Here is a 22,285-nt window from a genome sequence, read left to right as displayed (position 1 = left end):
TGTCACAGCATCATCGGACTGAGCTTGTTGTCATTGCAGGCAATCTCAACGCTGTGCGTTACAGGGAAGACATCCTCCTCCCTTATGTGGTACCCTTCCTGCAGGCTCATCCTGACATGACCCTCCAGCATGACAATGCCACCAGCCATACTGCTCATTCTGTGTGTGATTTCCTGCAAGACAGGAATGTCAGTGTTCTGCCATGGCCAGCGAAGAGCCCGGATCTCAATCCCATTGAGCACGTCTGGGACCTGTTGGATCGGAGGGTGAGGGCTAGGGCCATTCCCCCCAGAAATGTCTGTGAATTTGCAGGTGCCTTGGTGGAAGAGTGGGGTAACATCTCACAGCAAGAACTGGCAAATCTGGTGCAGTCCATGAGGAGGAGATGCACTGCAGTACTTAATGCAGCTGGTGGCCACACCAGATACAGACTGTTACTTTTGATTTTGACCCCCCCTTTGTTCAGGGACACATTATTCCATTTCTGTTAGTCACATGTCTGTGGAACAAGTTCAGATTATGTCTCAGTTGTTGAATCTTGTTATGTTCATAAAAATATTTTACACATGTTAAGTTTGCTGAAAAATAAACGCAGTTGACAGTGAGAGGACGTTTCTTTTTTTGCTGAGTTTACTAGCCTCCTAAACCAAGTGCTAGGAGTCCATTCTCACACCCACGTGAAAAGGTTTTGATCTGGGCCAACATCAGTAACATGGCAAAAGGCAACGCACATAAATACATATTTCAAACACCGTTTATTCACTAGAATGGAAAGGGTAAGAACTAGACCAACAGTTTCAGTGGAATGAATGAGGATCTACAACTGCAGCAGTGGAGCTAAAATATCCTGGTGCTACACGTCAGTCAGTCCACCTTTAGACTGCAGCTCAGTCAGTCAGTCAGTCCACCTTTAGACTGCAGCTCTAACAGTCAGTCAGTCAGTCAGTCCACCTTTAGACTGAAGCTCTAACAGTCAGTCAGTCAGTCCACCTTTAGACTGCAGCTCTAACAGTCAGTCAGTCAGTCCACCTTTAGACTGCAGCTCTAACAGTCAGTCAGTCAGTCCACCTTTAGACTGCAGCTCTAACAGTCAGTCAGTCAGTCCACCTTTAGACTGCAGCTCAGTCAGTCAGTCAGTCCACCTTTAGACTGCAGCTCTAACAGTCAGTCAGTCAGTCCACCTTTAGACTGCAGCTCAGTCAGTCAGTCAGTCCACCTTTAGACTGCAGCTCTAACAGTCAGTCAGTCAGTCCACCTTTAGACTGCAGCTCTAACAGTCAGTCAGTCCACCTTTAGACTGCAGCTCTAACAGTCAGTCAGTCCACCTTTAGACTGCAGCTCAGTCAGTCCACCTTTAGACTGCAGCTCTAACAGTCAGTCAGTCCACCTTTAGACTGCAGCTCTAACAGTCAGTCAGTCAGTCCACCTTTAGACTGCAGCTCTAACAGTTAGTCAGTCCACCTTTAGAATGCAGCTCTAACAGTCAGTCAGTCCACCTTTAGACTGCAGCTCTAACAGTCAGTCAGTCCACCTTTAGACTGCAGCTCTAACAGTCAGTCAGACCACCTTTAGACTGCAGCTCTAACAGTCAGTCAGTCCACCTTTAGACTGCAGCTCAGTCAGTCAGTCAGTCAGTCAGTCCACCTTTAGACTGCAGCTCAGTCAGTCAGTCAGTCAGTCAGTCAGTCAGTCCACCTTTAGACTGCAGCTCTAACAGTCAGTCAGTCCACCTTTAGACTGCAGCTCAGTCAGTCAGTCAGTCCACCTTTAGACTGCAGCTCTAACAGTCAGTCAGTCAGTCCACCTTTAGACTGCAGCTCTAACAGTCAGTCAGTCCACCTTTAGACTGCAGCTCAGTCAGTCAGTCAGTCAGTCAGTCAGTCAGTCCACCTTTAGACTGCAGCTCAGTCAGTCAGTCCACCTTTAGACTGCAGCTCTAACAGTCAGTCAGTCAGTCCACCTTTAGACTGCAGCTCAGTCAGTCAGTCCACCTTTAGACTGCAGCTCTAACAGTCAGTCAGTCAGTCCACCTTTAGACTGCAGCTCTAACAGTCAGTCAGTCAGTCCACCTTTAGACTGCAGCTCTAACAGTCAGTCAGTCAGTCCACCTTTAGACTGCAGCTCTAACAGTCAGTCAGACCACCTATTCCTAATTACAGTACAGAGGGCTGAAGGGCTACTGTTCCTGGGCTGATCCAGCCCATGGTTCATTATGATGATACAAATACAGTCTATATGATGTCCCTGTTGGTGATTCTCTAATCCACCTCTACGCAGACGACACCATTCTGTACACTTCTGGCCCTTCTTTGGACACTGTGTGTAACTAACCTCCAAACGAGCTTCAATGCCATACAACTCTCCTTCCTGCTTTTATATGCTAGTAAAACTAAGTGCTTGCTCTTCAATCGATCGCTGCCCGCACCCGCCCGCCCGACTAGCATCACTACTCTGGACGGTTCTGACTTAGAATATGTGGACAACTACAAATACCCTAGGTGTCTGGTTAGACTGTAAACTCTCCTTCCAGACTCACATCAAACATCTCCAATCCGCTTCCTATTTCGCAACAAAGCCTCCTTCACTCATGCTGCCAAACATATCCTCGTAAAACTGACTATCCTACCGATCCTTGACTTCAGCGATGTCATTTACAAAATAGCCTCCAACACTCTACTCAGCAAACTGGATGTAGTCTATCACAGTGCCATCCGTTTTGTCACCAAAGCCCCATATACTACCCACCACTGCGACCTGTATGCTCTAGTCGGCTGGCCCTCGCTACATATTCGTCACCAAACCCACTGGCTCCATGTCATCTATAAGTCTTTGCTAGGTAAAGCTCCGCCTTATCTCAGCTCACTGGTCACCATAGCAACACCCACCCGTAGCACGCGCTCCAGCAGGTATATTTCACTGGTCATCCCCAAAGCCAACACCTCGTTTGGCCACCTCTCCTTCCAGTTCTCTGCTGCCAATGATTGGAACGAACTGCAAAAATCACTGAAGCTGGAGACTTATATCTCCCTCACTAACTTTAAGCACCAGCTGTCAGAGCAGCTTACAGATCACTGTATCTGTACACAGCCCATCTGTAAACAGCCCACCAAACTACCTCATCCCCATATTGTTATTTATCCTTTTGCTCCTTTGCACCCCAGTATCTCTACTTGCACACCATCTGCACATCTATCACTCAAGTGTTAATGCTAAATTGTAATTATTTTGCCACTATGGCCAATTATTGCCTTACCTCCCTACATTTGCACACACTGTATATAGATTGTTCTATTGTGTTATTGACTGTACGTTTGTTAATGTGTAACTCTGTGTTGTTGTTTGTGTCGAACTGCTTTGCTTTACCTTGGCCAGGTCGCAGTTGTAAATGAGAAATTGTTCTCAACTGGCCGACCTGGTTAAATAAAGGTGAAATAAAAATAAATAAAAAACTTCCATCTGTCATGGCCACAGATCTCAACCAGAGGAAAACAACAAGACCATCTATCGATGTGTCCCAAATCTCACCCCATAGGACTGTGGTCAAAAGTAGTGCACTATATAGGGAATAGGGCTGTGGTGAAAAGTAGTGCACTACACAGGGAATAGGGCTGTGGTCTAAAGTAGGGCACTACGTAGGGAATAGGGCTCTGGTCTAAAGTAGGGCACTACGTAGGGAATAGGGCTCTGCTGCAGTAGTTTATGTGTCGGGGGGCTAGGGTCAGTCTGTTACATCTGGAGTATTCTCTTGTCTTATCCGGTGTCCTGTGTGAATGTAAATATGCTCTCTCTAATTCTCTCTTTCTTTCTTTCTCTCGGAGGACCTGAGCCCTAGGACTACCTGGCATGATGACTCCTTGCTGTCCCCAGTCCACCTGGCCATGCTGCTGCTCCAGTTTCAACTGTTCTGCCTGCGGCTACGGAACCCTGACCTGTTCACCGGACGTGCTTGTTGCACCCTCGACAATTACTATGATTATTATTATTTGACCATGCTGGCCATTTACGAACATTTTAACATCTTGACCATGTTCTGTTATAATATCCACCCGGCACAGCCAGAAGAGGACTGGCCACCCCTCATAGCCTGGTTCCTCTCTAGGTTTCTTCCTAGGTTTTTGGCCTTTCTCAGGAGTTTTTCCTAGGGAGTTTTTCCCAGCCACCGTGCTTCTTTCACATGCATTGCTTGCTGTTTGGGGTTTTAGGCTGGGTTTCTGTACAGCACTTTGAGATTTCAGCTGATGTACGAAGGGCTATATAAATAAATTTGATTTGATTTGATTTGATTTGGTCTAAAGTAGGGCACTACGTAGGGAATAGTGTGTCATTTCAGATGCAACCTAGGATTCAATACCATATTCTTACAACCTTCTGTCGTCATAATTCACTGACCTGAACTCCCCAGCTGTTTATAGAACCTGTACTCCAGGTGGAGCTGTGGGGCCCGAGACTTGATGGGCTCCTGGAAATGAGAAAAACAACATCACGGTTAGACAATAAGTTTAACCCCACAGGATGTTCTGAACAGCGAGCTTGGAGAAGACATGGAGCATCTTCAGGTCTACGAACAGCTAGCATGGAGCATCTTTAGGTCTATGTACAGCTAGCAGGGAGAAGACAGGGAGCATCTTTAGGTCTACGTACAGCTAGCAGAGAGTAGACAGGGAGCATCAGTAGGTCTACGTACAGCTAGCAGAGAGTAGACAGGGAGCATCAGTAGGTCTACGTACAGCTAGCAGAGAGTAGACAGGGAGCATCAGTAGGTCTACGTACAGCTAGCAGAGAGTAGACAGGGAGCATCAGTAGGTCTACGTACAGCTAGCAGAGAGAAGGCAGGGAGCATCTTTAGGTCTACGTACAGCGAGCAGAGAGTAGGCAGGGAGCATCTTTAGGTCTACGAACAGCTAGCAGAGAGTAGACAGGGAGCATCTTTAGGTCTACGTACAGCGAGCAGAGAGAAGGCAGGGAGCATCTTTAGGTCTACGTACAGCTAGCAGAGAGAAGACAGGGAGCATCTTTAGGTCTACGTACAGCTAGCAGAGAGAAGGCAGGGAGCATCTTTAGGTCTATGAACAGCTAGCAGAGAGAAGGCAGGGAGCATCTTTAGGTCTATGAACAGCTAGCAGAGAGAAGACAGGGAGCATCTTTAGGTCTACGTACAGCTAGCAGAGAGAAGGCAGGGAGCATCAGTAGGTCTACGTACAGCTAGCAGAGAGTAGGCAGGGAGCATCTTTAGGTCTACGTACAGCGAGCAGAGAGAAGACAGGGAGGATCTTTAGGTCTACGTACAGCTAGCAGAGAGAAGGGTTGGCCGATTTTACGATTGCATCATCTATCGTCGATGGTGAATAACGATGTCACAAAGGATGGTTTAGCATACAAGTTATTTTAAAATGTCTTACAAATTGTACATTTAGTCAAATCAGATAAAACAAATGATTTAGCCTATAGCTTTTGAATGAACATGGCCTGGGCTAAAAACTGAAAGGGCCTTTTGTCTACGGAACTGGACTGATCCTAAATATTAAAAAGGAGCTTTCTCCCCTTTCAAGACGATTCGATACACATCTAGATAGACGGGCTCCGATACGGGAATGATACCTTTTAGTTTGAAACTAATCGATGCGATTTGGTTTGATTCGAGAACTCATCGATGTGAAAATCTGCAGCTGATTGAGCTCATGAGCTGGGCCTCTGAGCTGACCTCTCGGCGTGTGTGTGTGTGTGTGTGTGTGTGTGTGTGTAAATTATGCATGTCTATGGTGTACTATGTATGCGACCTGAGCCACTTTGGTTCTGAAATCACCATCACACACTAATAAATCAAGATTAACATTTACATTTTTGCAGATTGTTTGAGCTCATAATGTATCAATGTTTAGAAATTAGCTATGACATAGCCAATGAATATATAGCACAACTTTGGATTTCATACCTGATCTCAAATCAAAAAGGTTTTGACCACTTGGAAGTTAATGAGCTGCTTTTCTCCTCCAGCCTTGACCATGCAGCAGGCCTCGTAAATGTGAAATTATCAACCCTGTATATCTAAAATAATCACCATATACACTGATTGGCTTTAAACAAACTATGAAAACTATTGCCAATGGTAAACCTGAACAAGTTACTAAATAAATAAAGCCTAAAGAAAATGAGTATGAAAATAACCTAAAAATTAGTGCAAATAAGTCTTTCAAGTTAGACAAAATCTTTTATATCCTATAAGTCCCTCAAACTCCACTCTTGACCTCTTAGTCAGTTCTACAGTGTTTTTTCATTCATCCTCTCTAATCAGGGCCTGATTTAGACCTGGGACACCAGGTGGGTGATTCCTCTCTAATCAGGGACTGATTTAGACCTGGGACAACAGATCAAGCCCCCTCCTGTCTCTCCCCGGTCCTGTCTCGTACAACAGATCAACCCCCCTCCTGTCTCTCTCTGATCCTGTCTCGTACAACAGATCAACCCCCCTCCTGTCTCGTACAACAGATCAACCCCCCTCCTGTCTCTCCCAGGTCCTGTCTCGTACAACAGATCAACCCCCCTCCTGTCTCTCCCCGGTCCTGTCTCGTACAACAGATCAACCCCCCTCCTGTCTCTCCCAGGTCCTGTCTCGTACAACAGATCAACCCCCCTCCTGTCTCTCTCTCCGGTCCTGTCTCGTACAACAGATCAACCCCCCTCCTCCTGTCTTTCTCTGGTCCTGTCTCGTACAACAGATCAACCCCCCTCCTGTCTCGTACAACAGATCAACCCCCCTCCTGTCTCGTACAACAGATCAACCCCCCTCCTGTCTCTCTCCGGTCCTGTCTCTCCCCCCTCCTGTCTCTGCCCCCTCCTGTCTCGTACAACAGATCAACACCGAATACCCGAGCAGACAAGGTGAAAGATCTGCCTGTGCGCCCATGAGCAAGGCACTGAACCCTAATTTGCTCCAGGGGTTCCATACTATAGCTGACCCTGTGAAACAACACACTTCACTGCACTCATCTGGTGTGTGACAATTTTTTTTTTATAAATCAGGTTGAACAGAAAACCAGCTGTTCTCCGGACCTCGTAGGGTATTGAGTCAACTTATCCTCCCAACCCTCTGACATTTTTGAGTGTCAGCGGTATAAAACCCCTGCATTAGACTTCAACCAGCCATATGTACCCCTTGACCCGCCCTGGCCCCGCCCCGACCCCTTTGACCCGCCCTGGACCCGCCCCAACCACTGGCCCCGCCCTGGTCCCGCCCTGGCCCGACCCCTTGACCCGCCCTGGCCCCGACCCCTTTGACCCGCCCTGGCCCGACCCCTTTGACCCGCCCTGGCCCGACCCCTTTGACCCGCTCTGGCCCCGACCCCTTTGACACGCCCTGGCCCTGACCCCTTGACCCGCCCTGGCCCCGACCCCTTTGACCCGCCCTGGCCCCGACCCCTTTGACCCGCCCTGGCCCCGACCCCTTTGACCCGCCCCCTTGACCCGACCCCTTGACCCGCCCTGGCCCCGACCCCTTTGACCCGCCCTGGCCCCGACCCCTGGCCCCGACCCCTGGTCCCGCCCTGCCCCCGACCCCTGGCCCCGACCCCTGGTCCCGCCCTGCCCCCACTCTCTCATTCACAAGCCCATGTTAAGTAATGGGTATTAAGGCACTGGAAGCTGTAATGCATGCATGTTCTTTTTCATAATGAATTATATAACTATAATCCGTTTGAGGTAAATCCATCACTCAGATCGCGCTCATGAGAGAGAGAACAGAGATGAGTCAGAACTATTCCTAAAACAGTCCCTCACAAATCGGTTTCCGAATAATCATTTATTTCATTATTAATTTATTAACAAAATAAATGTAAAATCACTGTGTACCTCATTCTCTATATAGGCTAAGTGCAATAGGTCAGATTGTCATCACCTGCCCTGGACCAATAACTGACAGTCCCTGTCAATACTTTAAAATATTTATCATTGTTGGTTTCCAGATACATGTAGTGACTTACAAGGTAGAGTTTAACTAGAAAATGTCATGCAGCTTGACATTATGAACAATGAAAGAGGACCTAGCACAGACGGACCCCGTCTGACCGGGCCCACAGTCAGAATAATGGTACATTATTTAAGGAGCAGGGTGATATGAGGCAGACCGTCTCTGGGGCCATACTGAAGGAAGCGTTATGTCGAGGCAGACCGTCTCCAGGGCCATACTGAAAGAAGCGTCGAGGCAGACCGTCTCCAGGGCCATACTGAAGGAAGCGTTATGTCGAGGCAGACCGTCTCCGGGGCCATACTGAAGGAAGCGTCGAGGCAGACCGTCTCCGGGGCCATACTGAAAGAAGCGTCGAGGCAGACCGTCTCCAGGGCCATACTGAAGGAAGCGTCGAGGCAGACCGTCTCCGGGGCCATACTGAAGGAAGCGTTATGTCGAGGCAGACCGTCTCCGGGGCCATACTGAAGGAAGCGTCGAGGCAGACCGTCTCCGGGGCCATACTGAAGGAAGCGTCGAGGCAGACCGTCTCCGGGGCCATACTGAAGGAAGCGGAGGCAGACCGTCTCCGGGGCCATACTGAAGGAAGCGGAGGCAGACCGTCTCCGGGGCCATACTGAAGGAAGCGTCGAGTCGAGGCAGACCGTCTCCGGGGCCATACTGAAGGAAGCGTCGTGTCGAGGCAGACCGTCTCCGGGGCCATACTGAAGGAAGCGTCGAGGCAGACCGTCTCCTGGGCCATACTGAAGGAAGCGTCGAGGCAGACCGTCTCCGGGGCCATACTGAAGGAAGCGTCGAGTCGAGGCAGACCGTCTCCGGGGCCATACTGAAAGAAGCGTTATGTAATAACAAGCAGGGATTATTAGAGCTAGATGACGTCATGGTAGATTAGATGGTTAATCTAACGTCGTCGGTCAGTCAGTACATGCTGCTGGAATATGAACCAGAGCAGAACTAATCTGGGAAGCATTACCAGTCTAAGGTAGGACCTGTGTACCACCTTTAAAATTCAACTGGTAAGATTTAAATGGAGGGGAAAAAAATATGTTCTGACGTTCAATCGCAAAGACTCCAAGTCCAACGTCACTATTCACTAAGTAATAAAAGCTTGTGTGTGTGTGTGTGCAAACATATTTTCCTACATTATCAGGACCAGAATGTCCTGACAAGACACCAGAATGTCCTGACAAGACACCAGAATGTCCTGACAAGACATCAGAATGTCCTGACAAGACATCAGAATGTCCTGACAAGACATCAGAATGTCCTGACAAGACATCAGAATGTCCTGACAAGACATCAGAATGTCCTGACAAGACATCAGAATGTCCTGACAAGACATCAGAATGTCCTGACAAGACAGGAAAACAAGAAACAATTTGAAAAGTCAGGACTTTTTTCAATGCTATTTCAAGCTTCAGGTTATGAAATTCAAAAGGCACTCGCACATCTGAGCAATCTTATTGCAGGTGCATGGCAACAGTTGAAACAGGATGAAGGAAAAAGGAAACCGCACACTGCTCTTGATAGTATCACTGATATTTATTAAGCTTTACGTATCGGCCTCACGTTCTTCGTCAGAGCTTTACGTATCGGCCTCACGGCCTTCGTCAGAGCTTTACGTATCGGCCTCACGTTCTTCGTCAGAGCCTTACGTATCGACCTCACGGCCTTCGTCAGAGCTTTACGTATCGGCCTCACGGCCTTCGTCAGAGCTTTACGTATCGGCCTCACGGCCTTCGTCAGAGCTTTACGTATCGGCCTCACGGCCTTCGTCAGAGCTTTACGTATCGGCCTCACGGCCTTCGTCAGAGCTTTACGTATCGGCCTCACGGCCTTCGTCAGAGCTTTACGTATCGGCCTCACGGCCTTCGTCAGACCTTTTGTGAATTTTCTGAAAACAGCACCTCTATGTAGACCTAGCCCCACCCACATCCGTTCCACGCATGGAAAGGAGTTGGAGGCAAAGGAAAAATAAACAAGTGCTACCAAACATAACAATATGCATCTCACAAACACTACAAAAGTGTATAAATAAGACGCATTGAATACATCCTTAAAACCTCAATGAGGACATATCAAGTATTCATTAATCATTGGGCACATCATACGAAAAACATCAGAGTAATCTGAAATAGGCACATAATTCATGTTCAAATTCACAACATAACATACATAGGCATTTCATCATTAAGTCCTTTGGGCAATAATGTCTGGAGGGTGAAAATCCCAAAACATTTTATTTTGCTCAGAGTATTATTAATATTACCTCCCCTGTCTGATATCTTGACTTTCTCTATGCCACAAAATCTAAAGGTAGAAATGTCATGTTTTAGGTCATTAAAATGTACTGCGACTGGAAAATCCCTGTCGTTTTGTCTGATTGAACTTTTATGTTCACTAATTCTCTGTTTGAGAGAGCGAGAGGTCTTACCAACATAGCACAGCCCACATGGACATTTAATCATGTAAATAACATGGGTGGTGGTACACATAATAATGTTGTTTATTTGAAACCGTTTTCCTGTATGTGGGTGGCAGAAATATTCACACTTCATCATATTGTTGCACTGTGCGCATCCTCTGCATTTATAGCTACCATTTGGTAGAGGGCGTAAAAGAGCCTGGCTGATTTTCTTTCGTGGCTGGCAGTTGGCATGAACCAATTTATCGCATAAATTGCGATAAACAATACTCTGAGCAAAATAAAATGTTTTGGGATTTTCACCCTCCAGACATTATTGCCCAAAGGACTTAATGATGAAATGCCTATGTATGTTATGTTGTGAATTTGAACATGAATTATGTGCCTATTTCAGATTACTCTGATGTTTTTCGTATGATGTGCCCAATGATTAATGAATACTTGATATGTCCTCATTGAGGTTTTAAGGATGTATTCAATGCGTCTTATTTATACACTTTTGTAGTGTTTGTGAGATGCATATTGTTATGTTTGGTAGCACTTGTTTATTTTTCCTTTGCCTCCAACTCCTTTCCATGCGTGGAACGGATGTGGGTGGGGCTAGGTCTACATAGAGGTGCTGTTTTCAGAAAATTCACAAAGGCTCTGACGAAGGCCGTGAGGCCGATACGTAAAGCTCTGACGAAGGCCGTGAGGCCGATACGTAAAGCTCTGAGGAAGGCCGTGAGGTCGATACGTAAAGCTCTGACGAAGGCCGTGAGGCCGATACGTAAAGCTCTGACGAAGGCCGTGAGGTCGATACGTAAGGCTCTGACGAAGGCCGTGAGGCCGATACGTAAAGCTCTGACGAAGGCCGTGAGGTCGATACGTAAGGCTCTGACGAAGGCCGTGAGGCCGACACGTAAAGCTCTGACGAAGGCCGTGAGGCCGATACGTAAAGCTCTGATGAAGGCCGTGAGGCCGACACGTAAAGCTCTGACGAAGGCCGTGAGGCCGATCGGTAAAGCTCTGACGAAGGCCGTGAGGCCGATACGTAAAGTTTATTAAATATCAGTGATACTATCAAGAGCAGTGTGCGGTTTCCTTTTTCCTTCATCAAGCTTCAGGTTATGGAAAACAGGATTTTGAATGTGTTAGACGGTAATAACTGGCTTTTGGCCGTTAAAATTAATAAACCAAAATCAATAAAATTGGCACCGGCCAGAAGGCAAAAAAAATATATAATCATTGCAAAATGCTTTTTATTGATGTAAATAGACTTGTTTAACATCGGCCTATGGGTAAATTTGCATAATTGTGTATCACAGCTCCATTTCCTGTCAGACTGCAGTTTTATAAACCCAATCATTGTGCAACAATTCTAAATGCAATAGTATGTTAAAAATAGTTTTTTTTTGGGGGGGGGGGGGGGGGGGGGGCACGATTAAAAACAGCTATTTATTTTATTTATCAACTGATAATTGAAGCACCCTTCCCCATTCAAATCTGGTTCAGGATATTAATCAACCTACCAGGGTGTTTACAAACACTACAGGAACAAGATCATCCACATGTACTGATTACATTTTTACTAATACTGTTTAACTTAGTTCTAAAGCTGTATCTGTACCCATTGGATGCAATGATCACAATATAGTGGCTATATCCAGGAAAGCCAAAGTTCCAACCGCTGGGCCTAAAATAGTTTATAAGAGATCATACAAAAGATTTTCCTCTGACTCTTATGTGGATGATGTTAAAAATATTTATTGGTCTGATGTGATTAATGAGGAGCATCCAGACGCTGCACTTGATGAATTTATGAAATTGCTTCTTCCGATTATTGATAAACATTCACCTGTTAAGAAACTGACTGTTAGAACTGTTAAGGCTCCATGGATTAATGAGGAATTGAAAAACTGTACGGTTGAAAGAGACGGGGCAAAAGGAGGGGCTAATAAGTCTGGCTGCACATCTGACTGGCTGACTTACTGCAAACTGAGAAATGAGGTGACTAAACAAAATGAAGAAACTGTATTATGAAGTCAAGATCAATGATATAAAGAATGACGGGAACTTATTTTAACGTTAAAAGAAATTACTGGCAGAAAGACAAATGCAACTCCAACTTACATCGAATAAGATGGCTTATTCATCACAACCATTTGATGTTGGCATTTATTTTAATGATTATTTCATTGGAAAAGCAGGAAAACTTAAGCAGGAAATGCCAACAACATCACACTCATGCACACTACACTACACTCATGCACACTACACTACACTCATGCGTAAACACCACACTCATGCGTAAACACCACACTCATGCGTAAACACCACACTCATGCGTAAACACCACACTCATGCGTAAACACCACACTCATGCGTAAACACCACACTCATGCGTAAACACCACACTCATGCGTAAACACCACACTCATGCGTAAACACCACACTCATGCGTAAACACCACACTCATGCATAAACACCACACTCATGCATAAACACCACACTCATGCATAAACACCACACTCATGCATAAACACTACACTCATGCATAAACACTACACTCATGCATAAACACTACACTCATGCATAAACACTACACTCATGCATAAACACTACACTCATGCATAAAACAACCAATGAAATAAAAGCATTACAAGTTGGAATGTTGTTAAGTTAGTGTGGGAGAGGTGGGAAAATTATAGTTATAGATCAGTAATGACAAACCTTCTGGCATTGACAACTTAGATGGAAAGCTACTGAGGATGGTAGCTGACTCTATAGCCACTCCTATCTGTCATATCTTTAATCTGAGACTAGAGGAAAGTCTTTGTCCTCAGGCCTGGAGGGAAGCCAAAGTCATTCCGCTACCCAAGAGTGGTAAAGCGGCCTTTACTGGTTCTAATAGCAGACCTATCAGCTTGCTGCCAGCTCTTAGCAAACTGTTGGAAAAAATTGAGTTTGACCAAATACAATGCTATTTCGCTGTAAACAAATTAAGACTTTCAGCACTTATAGAGAAGGGCACTCAACATGTACTGCACTGACACAAATGACTAATGATTGGTTGAAAGAAATTGATAATAAGAATATTGTGGGAGCTGTACTGTTAGATTTCAGTGCAACCTTTTGTATTATTGACAATAACCTGTTGTTGAAAAAAACATATGCATTATGGCTTTTCAACCTCTGCCATATCGTGGATTCAGAGCCATCTAATAGAACTCAAAGGGTTTTCTTTAATGGAAGCTTCTCTAATGTCAAACATGTAAAGTGTGGTGTACCGCAGGGCAGCTCTCTAGGCCCTCTACTCTTTTCTAATTTTACCAATGACCTGCTACTGGCATTAAACAAAGCATGTGTGTCCATGTATGCTGATGATTCAACCATATACGTATCAGCAACCACAGCTAAGTCAGTCACTGAAACCCTTAACAAAGAGTTGCAGTCTGTTTTGGAATGGGTGGCCAGTAATGAACTGGTCCTGAACATCTCTAAAACTAAGAGCAATGTATTTTGTACAAATCACAGTGTGGCTATTGAACAAGTTGAGGAGACTAAATTACTTGGTGTTACCTTAGACTGTAAACTATCATGGTCAAAACATATAGATTCAATGGTTGTAAAGATGGGGTCTAGCCGTAATAAAGAGATGCTCTGCTTTTTTGACACCACACTCCACAAAGCAAGTCCTCTAGTTTTATTTTATATTGATTATTGTCCAGTCATATGGTCAAGTGCTGCAAAGAAAAACCTAGTTAAGCTGCAGCTGGCCCAGAACACATCTTGCTCATCATTGTAATCAGAGGGTTAATATTAATACTAAAGAGGAAAGACTGACTGCGTCACTTCTTTTTATAAGAAACATTGTGTTGGAAATAACGAATTGTTTGAATAGTCAACTTACACACAGCTCTGACACACACACTTACCACACCAGACTTGCCACCAGGGGTCTTTTCACAGTCCCCAGATCAAATTAATTAGTATTATACAGAGCCACGGAACTCCCATTTTATATAGCGCTAGTGAACAGAAAATATGGTTTTAAAAAACAAATAAAGCAACACCTCCCAGCACCTGTCATCAAGGCAAAAGACGGCTACTTTGAAGAATCTGAAATATATTTTGAATTGCTTACCACTTTTTTGGTTACTACATGATTCCAATTTTGACGTCTTCACTATAATTCTACAATGTTGAAAATGGTAAAAAAGAAAAGAAAAACCCTGGAATGAATAGGTGTTCAAACTTTTGACTGGTACTGTAGATGTAACTGATAGATAGATACACACTACATGTTAATTGTAAAATTGTAAAGTATTTTGTCTGTAATGTCTTTTTTCGTTATGTGTCGGACCCCAGTAAGACTGTCATTGGCTAATGGGATCCTAATAAATATCCTAATAAATCCTAATAAATATCAACTGCAAAAGGAATGAAAAGGCTTCATCAGCGAGTCACAAACCACTTCACAATCCGATGGAGGCAGGAAGCGTTTTGAAAACATATAGCTACTTAATCATTTGAAAACATTAACATTTTACAACATTATGAGGCTTTTTTTTATTTTTTTACCTTGCTTCAAAGTAGCTTAGGCAAAATCCAACCCTATCCTTGGAGGAAATTATTTTATAACCAGTAGTCTACTTCTTTCTGGGCGTAGCCAACCTGCTTTTCTCTCTGCTTTTCTGGGCGTAGCCAGCCTGCTTTTCTGAGTGTAGCCAACCTGCTTTTCTCTCTGCTTTTCTGGGCGTAGCCAGCCTGCTTTTCTGGGTGTAGCCAACCTGCTTTTCTCTCTGCTTTTCTGGGCGTAGCCAGCCTGCTTTTCTCTCTGCTTTTCTGGGCGTAGCCAGCCTGCTTTTCTCTCTGCTTTTCTGGGCGTAGCCAGCCTGCTTTTCTGGGCGTAGCCAGCCTGCTTTTCTGGGCGTAGCCAGCCTGCTTTTCTCTATACTTTTCTGGGCGTAGCCAGCCTGCTTTTCTCTCTGCTTTTCTGGGCGTAGCCAGCCTGCTTTTCTCTCTGCTTTTCTGGGCGTAGCCAGCCTGCTTTTCTCTCTGCTTTTCTGGGCGTAGCCAGCCTGCTTTTCTCTCTGCTTTTCTGGGCGTAGCCAGCCTGCTTTTCTCTCTGCTTTTCTGGGCGTAGCCAGCCTGCTTTTCTCTCTGCTTTTCTGGGCGTAGCCAGCCTGCTTTTCTCTCTACTTTTCTGGGCGTAGCCAGCCTGCTTTTCTCTCTACTTTTCTGGGCGTAGCCAGCCTGCTTTTCTGGGCGTAGCCAGCCTGCTTTTCTCTCTACTTTTCTGGGCGTAGCCAGCCTGCTTTTCTCTCTACTTTTCTGGGCGTAGCCAGCCTGCTTTTCTGGGCGTAGCCAGCCTGCTTTTCTCTCTACTTTTCTGGCGTAGAAGCCAGCTACATTTTCTAATATTAAGCTTAAAGTTAATCTTGCATTTTACCAGACAAAAGCAGGCTGGCTAAAAAGTGTGGCCAGTTCAAATGCTGATTGTTGCGTCATTCGAAACTGGCCGTTCTAAACGAGCGTTCTAAATGAGTGTTCTAATCACAGGGGGTGCGATCGTACGCTTCAGGGACCACTGTAGAACGATCGCACCCGTGTGATGGTACGTGTGAAAGGGTTAAGCATCTCCAATCCAAAATTAAATCTAGAATTGGCTTCCTATTTCGCAACAAAGCATCCTTCACTCATGCTGCCAAACATACCCTCGTAAAACTGACCATCCTACCGGTCCTCGACTTCGGCGATGAAATTTACAAAATAGCCTCCAACACTCTACTCAGCAAACTGGATGTAGTCTATCACAGTGCCATCCGTTTTGTCACCAAAGCCCCATATACTACCCACCACTGCGACCTGTATGCTCTCGTTGGCTGGCCCTCGCTTCATATTTGTCGCCAAACCCACTTGCTCCAGGTCATCTATAAGTCTTCGCTAGGTAAAGCCCCGCCTTATCTCAGTTCACTGTTCACCATAGCAACACCCACCCGTAGCACGCGCTCCAGCAGGTATATTTCACTGGTCATCCCCAAAGCCAACTCCTCCTTTGGCCGCCTTTTCTTCCAGTTCTCTGCTGCCAATGACTGGAACGAATTGCAAAAATCACTGAAGCTGGAGTCTTATATCTCCCTCACTAACTTTAAACACCAGAAGTAGCATGCGCTCACTTGTCATCCCCATTTTCTTTGCAGTCATTAGCATATTTCTAGCAAAATCACTATTACTTGTGCTAATTTTATTACCCAAATCTATTTTTTTGGTGCCCACTTCTGTACTAAAAGTGTAATAGCTTAAATCGCGGGGTGAGAGAAGGATGGTATGAACATCTGGATACAACCTTACCACCTATACATGGGCTAGTGATTTTACTGTTCGTTACTCGTCTTGTTGGCTGAGGAAAACATGGACATTTATTCTAACTCGGTCAAAGTGTCATTGCCAAGTGGACTTGCATGTTCTGTTCATATGAATCACCAGAATCTAAATGTGATTTATGTCATTCTGACCACAACGGGTAGACGCACTAATCAGGTTACGCAGTCATGCATATTTGGTCCAGTAAATTTCTGAAATGTCCGGTAAATTAAAAATGCTGCCGGTCAAACGTCCGACGCCACATGTTCCTAACGGAAACCCTGGCGTGTGTGTGTTTGTGTGTAACAGTATAGCTTCCGTCCCTCTCCTCGCCCCAAACTGGGCTCGAACCAGGGACCCTCTGCGCACATCAACAACTGACACCCCATGAAGCATCGTTACCCATCGCGCCACAAAAGCCGCAGCCCTCGCAGCGCAAAGGGGAACAACTACTTTAAGGTCGCAGATTGAGTGACGTCACCCGATTGAAACGCTATTAGCGCGCACCACCGCTAACTAGCTAGCCATTTCACATCGGTTACATGTGTATATATATATATCTGTTAGTGTTACTCTCACCAGTTTGATGGCCACATATTCATTAGTGTACAGGTTCTTCCCCAGGCGTAGCTCTCCAAAGTTCCCACAGCCGATTTTCTTCCCGACCCGGAAGTTAGGGCCCACCATGAGCACCCCGGAGCCGCTCCCCGAGCTGCGACTACCATGCCCCGAACGGCTCCCTCCGGACTTTGACATCCTCTTCCCTTCCTCTGCCTCCCCCTTTCCTCCTCCTCTCTTGTCAAAGTCCATAAGTTTGTGGTACCCTGGCCTCTCCACGATCACTACACTGCCATGCAGTCCTCAGAGCCGCCAAAACATCCACCAGACCAGCAGGGGGCGTGGAGGGGAACGGAGCACCTCACACTGAGCAGGAGGTAGTCCTGAAAGTGTGTCTGCATGTCATTTATATTTAGCCTATGGACTTCAAACGGTTGAGCTGATAACTACTAATTAAGCCAGCATTAGTGAGAGTAAAGATCTGGCGAACTGATCTGGATCGGGCAGCCGTCTTCACGGTCTCTCCTCTCCTGGTGGTCTGGGTTTGGGAAGCTCTCCCTCTTCTCCAATCACCAGCAACAAAGCTGCATCTCAACCCAGGACTGGACTCACAGGCTAACACAAACAGAGTAAACTATCCTAGCTAAAGGTAGGAAGATGCTCCCGGCTGTGTGGTTGATGTGGGCGTTATCCTCCAGCGCCCACTCCTGGTGAGGTTGTGAAGGCGCAGTCATTCCCAGCGGTCTGATTGACCTGTTGGAGCGGTTGGTCTGGGAACTCTGATTGGACTGAGACAGACAGGCTAACAAATCAGCTCTACCTCTCACGGAAGAACACCTGGGGAAAGAGACAACGAGACAGAACGTTAACCAACCATTTCAAATCTGGGGATACTGAATTCATCTACAGGTTGGCACGCACACATAATAGGCTAACAATGCTATAGCAATAGGCTAACAATGCTATAGCAATAGGCTAACAATGCTATAGCAATAGGCTAACAATGCTATAGCAATAGGCTAACAATGCTATAATTCTAGGCTAACAATGCTATAATTCTAGGCTAACAATGCTATAATTCTTCAACCATGTGAAAACAGAAATTCAAGTAAATAAATGCATTATTGGTTTAGTTTTGTTGTTGAATTGACATTCAGAAGAAGGGTATCAGTTTGTTATTCTAAGTACCGTGTTGTCCTCAGGAATCAGCCACTATACTCTCCGTGTGAAACTAAAAGATAAACTGAAGTTGCTGACAACTACAATAAACAGTGCTGTATTAATCCAGGCTAACAAACACACATTCATCTGAATCAGGCCTAACTTCTACCACATCCAGTCAACATGCATGGCTATGTCCTCAATCGGCCCCTATTCCCTATGAGCCCTGGTCTAAAGTAGTGCACTATGTAGGGAATAGGGTGCCAGCCCAGGTCTAAAGTAGTGTACTATGTAGGGCATAGGGTGCCATAAGGCCCTGGTCTAAAGTAGTGCACTATGTAAGGAATAGGGTGCCATGTGGGGAAACCTCCATCCCACGACAGAGCAACACAGAGCTGTCTTCCAGATATAGGCCCTACACACAGACATGTGATTTATACAAACTGTTCTCTGAGCACAAGCTTCAACTAAACCCAGCAACTAGAGAGTCTGAGGTCAGGTGAACAAATTACCAAAAGAACAGAAATCACTAGAATAGCTCTAGTTGTCTCTTAGTAATACCAAGCACAGCAGTAAAATACCAATGCCAACACAAACCTTTCACTGGGAAGTTAAAAAAAAAAACACACCGAGCAAAACTTTAACCAAAATCCACATTTTCCTGATTGGTTAGCTAATTCTTAGATTAGATAATCCAGGACAGAGGAAGTCTTGCATGTCGAAAGACCCTAAAGTCTGATCTTTAGAAACGAGAGCCCATCCTGCAGTTATACCTATATTCATTTAGCAGTGGCGGACAGAGAGGAACAAGGCCTCCATATAACCTCTTGACAGACAGGAACAAAGCCTACATATAACCTCTTGACAGACGGACAGAGAGGAACAAGGCCTACATATAACCTCTTGACAGACAGACAGAGAGGAACAAGGCCTCCATATAACCTCTTGACAGACAGACAGACAGAGAGGAACAAGGCCGTCATATAACCTCTTGCTTCTGACATAACACATATGATCGGTAGAGATGGATTGAGTTCAATTCCAGTCAATTAAGGAAGTACACTATAATTCATGTGCCAATTCTGTTCAGTAGGAACATTTAAAATTGGGTTTACTTTCTGAATTGACCCCAACCCTGCAGAGTAGAATCCATCACAACACCACAGTAGTATGGGGTTACTTCATCTAACTTTCACTGTGTTGATGACACATTTCAGACTGTTTAGGGGGGGGGGGGTTTCGCTTGTGATTAGGGCTGGGAAGACACCAGTATCGTGATACTCATTAGTATAGTGGCAAGGAAACAACACAAAGCAGCGTTAACTTCGTTGGGAAAACAGCCTTAATGTTGGAAACAAACATACATATGTTGGCATCCAGAATCACATTTATTTCCCAAGCTATAGCACCCAATATTTTACATACAGGTTTTCAAAAAGGACCATAAAGTTCATTTTTGCCATGGGGGGTGAAAGATTTGTGTTTCACTGGTATGTCACAGCCCTACTTGACTCTGTTGGTCTCACATCATAATAAACAAGAGAGCATTGCCAGGGGAATCCACAGTCTTCATTAAGTCTCTAAATGTAATATCTATGTGGTTTTAGGAATAAGACTGCTTAGTAATCAGACTTCAGTGCTACTGCCAGTGGGGTAACAGCCAAAATAAGGCTTTCTTTCGGTAGAGAGAGAGAGAGAGAGAGAGAGAGAGAGAGAGAGAGAGAGAGAGAGAGAGAGAGAGAGAGAGAGAGAGAGAGAGAGAGAGAGAGAGAGAGAGAGAGACAGAGAGACAGAGAGACAGAGAGACAGAGAGACAGAGACAGAGAGAGACAGACAGACAGAGAGAGAGAGAGAGAGAGAGAGCAAAGACTGGGGAGTAGATTGTAGGAGGACATTATGGTTCTTGCTAAAACATTGTGATACGTTTGCAAGCCTACCTGCAGTCTAGCTACCCACAGCTTTGAAACTACAGTAGCTAGCTAGTTTGCAAGTATGAATATACTAAACAGACAGCAACCAAACAAGTATCTATTAAGCTCAATACTACCTAGATTAGCTTGATTTTCAGTAGATTGCATCTAGGTAGCTTGAAAACACTCTTACTGTAAAAGGTTTTGGCCATAATAGGCAAGTTAGCGATCGATTTATGTCCACCATAAGTAACTACTGCCTGGCTAGCTAGCTAGCTAGCCTCTTTAGTCAAAATGATTGTTTGACATTACCGACACACACCATTGTATTAAAGTAGTTATTAAAAACCTGACTTTATTCATTTTTATTTTTAAATGACCCAGGTAATGTATCGTTTAGGGCTGTGTTAACACAGCTTCAACAAGCTAACCACGACACCGGGGAGATAAGCTAGCTAGGCCTGAACTACTTCACCTGCTCTCCTAGTTACGTATCGTTTAACGTTATGTTACCTAACGACAGCCGGCTAAGTTAGCAAGCTACCTTCCTGTCGTAGTTGACAATGGATTATAAAATAGTTATAACGTTAGAATTAAAAAAAGTTATAAATTATAATCTTAAATTATAAGATTTAGCTGGGGTGTTTGCAAAGAAAGTTCACGTTAGGGGTTTTATCAGTAACTGGTGTCGCAGCTAAGTTAGTTAGCCACCTAGCTAAAGTTAGCTTATGACAGGCAGATTCACCTTTGGTTAACTAAATGTTAGCAAGCGCTTGCTACCTAAACCAACTTAACGTTTAAAAAAACTTAGTTAGCCAGTTACCTGCATGGGATGCCTAGTTAGTTAGCCAACCTATCAACAACAAAAATGCAATTACCGTAATATGTACATTTGGAATGCTAACTAGCCTACCTACGGTAGACAATAACAAGAGTCAGGAAGTTAGAATGATGTTAGTAACTAGCAGTTGATTTCTAGGCAACTTTTGTACGGTGAATTATCGATAAATAAAAGTGTAAAGAAAAAAAAATGTTATGTTAAAAAAAAAAAGAGCAACATAAAACATTTCCCAAGCACAAAAAAATAAATAATAATACGACAACTCCTTAATCCGTACTTTACTGTCGAGAACGATGCACATTTCCTTCCAACACATTGACATTTTTTTACAAAACAAAAAAACGAAGAGACTAAATCGTTTACCTTCTCCTGTTCTGGTTTTTAAGACACGGAAAATCCAAATGTATAGTTTAAGAAAATGAATTTTCTTCCATTTAATTACTCTCTCTCTCTCTATCTCTCCTTGCCTGTCGTCTCTTTGGCTGAATCTCGCCACTGCCGGTAAAAAGGCAACAAACCGAACAGATTTTGCCACAGCTGCGCTGTTCACCACCGGTCCGACTTGTGTGAAGACAGCCACAATAAGGATTAGCCACAAAATAGTGGAATTTGCGATTCGTCTTTAAAATAAAAGTCTCACAGTGAAACTGATCACCATGCAGACACTGTACAAATGGTGGAATAATGTCATATTTTGGACTAGATAATACTAAACAAGGTTGAAATGTTGTGTTATATAGCTAAAACAGATAAACAATAATTAAATAATTTGACAATAAACAATACAAAAAAAAGTTATAATTCCACTTTGGTTGTATTAAACTGCATAATTGCATTGTGGGGCATTCATATCTTCACTGTAGAGCCTTGCCTATGGAGTCTGTACACATGAAATGGGGTATCAGCCTACTCAGTGACACAACTACTAGGAGAATGTTCCAGCAACAGCCTACACAGCACAGGGTTGCCATGTTCTCAGAATGTAAAGATATTACTGCTCCAGACACGTTTCTGTGTATCAGTTGTCAAGACGTCGCCTGATGGTCCCCAAAAAATGGTCTTGAAGAAAAAGAAACGCACAT

General features: G+C 44.7%; 1 protein-coding gene across 2 annotated transcripts in view; it reads right to left on the bottom strand.

Annotated features, from left to right (window-relative positions):
* The window catches only part of LOC115170242 (casein kinase I), a 55,516-nt gene extending 33,712 nt beyond the window's left edge, over positions 1-21,804 (bottom strand). Inside the window, exons 1-3 of one of the 2 annotated variants that reach the window (XM_029726637.1) lie at positions 21,567-21,804; positions 17,313-18,128; positions 4,390-4,459 (exon numbers count right to left, since the gene is read on the bottom strand). In XM_029726637.1, coding sequence (XP_029582497.1) covers positions 4,390-4,459; positions 17,313-17,543 — 301 coding nt within the window. In that variant the 5' untranslated portion in view covers positions 17,544-18,128; positions 21,567-21,804. The remainder of the gene's footprint in view (positions 1-4,389; positions 4,460-17,312; positions 18,129-21,566) is intronic. The other variant, XM_029726638.1, reaches the window with a different exon arrangement.
* Between the last annotated feature and the right edge of the window lie 481 nt (positions 21,805-22,285).

Source organism: Salmo trutta, chromosome 31, assembly GCF_901001165.1.
Source record: "Salmo trutta chromosome 31, fSalTru1.1, whole genome shotgun sequence".
Classification (NCBI taxonomy): domain Eukaryota; kingdom Metazoa; phylum Chordata; class Actinopteri; order Salmoniformes; family Salmonidae; genus Salmo; species Salmo trutta.
Note: the sequence above shows the minus strand (reverse complement) of the source record. Positions and strands in the feature narration are given on the sequence as shown.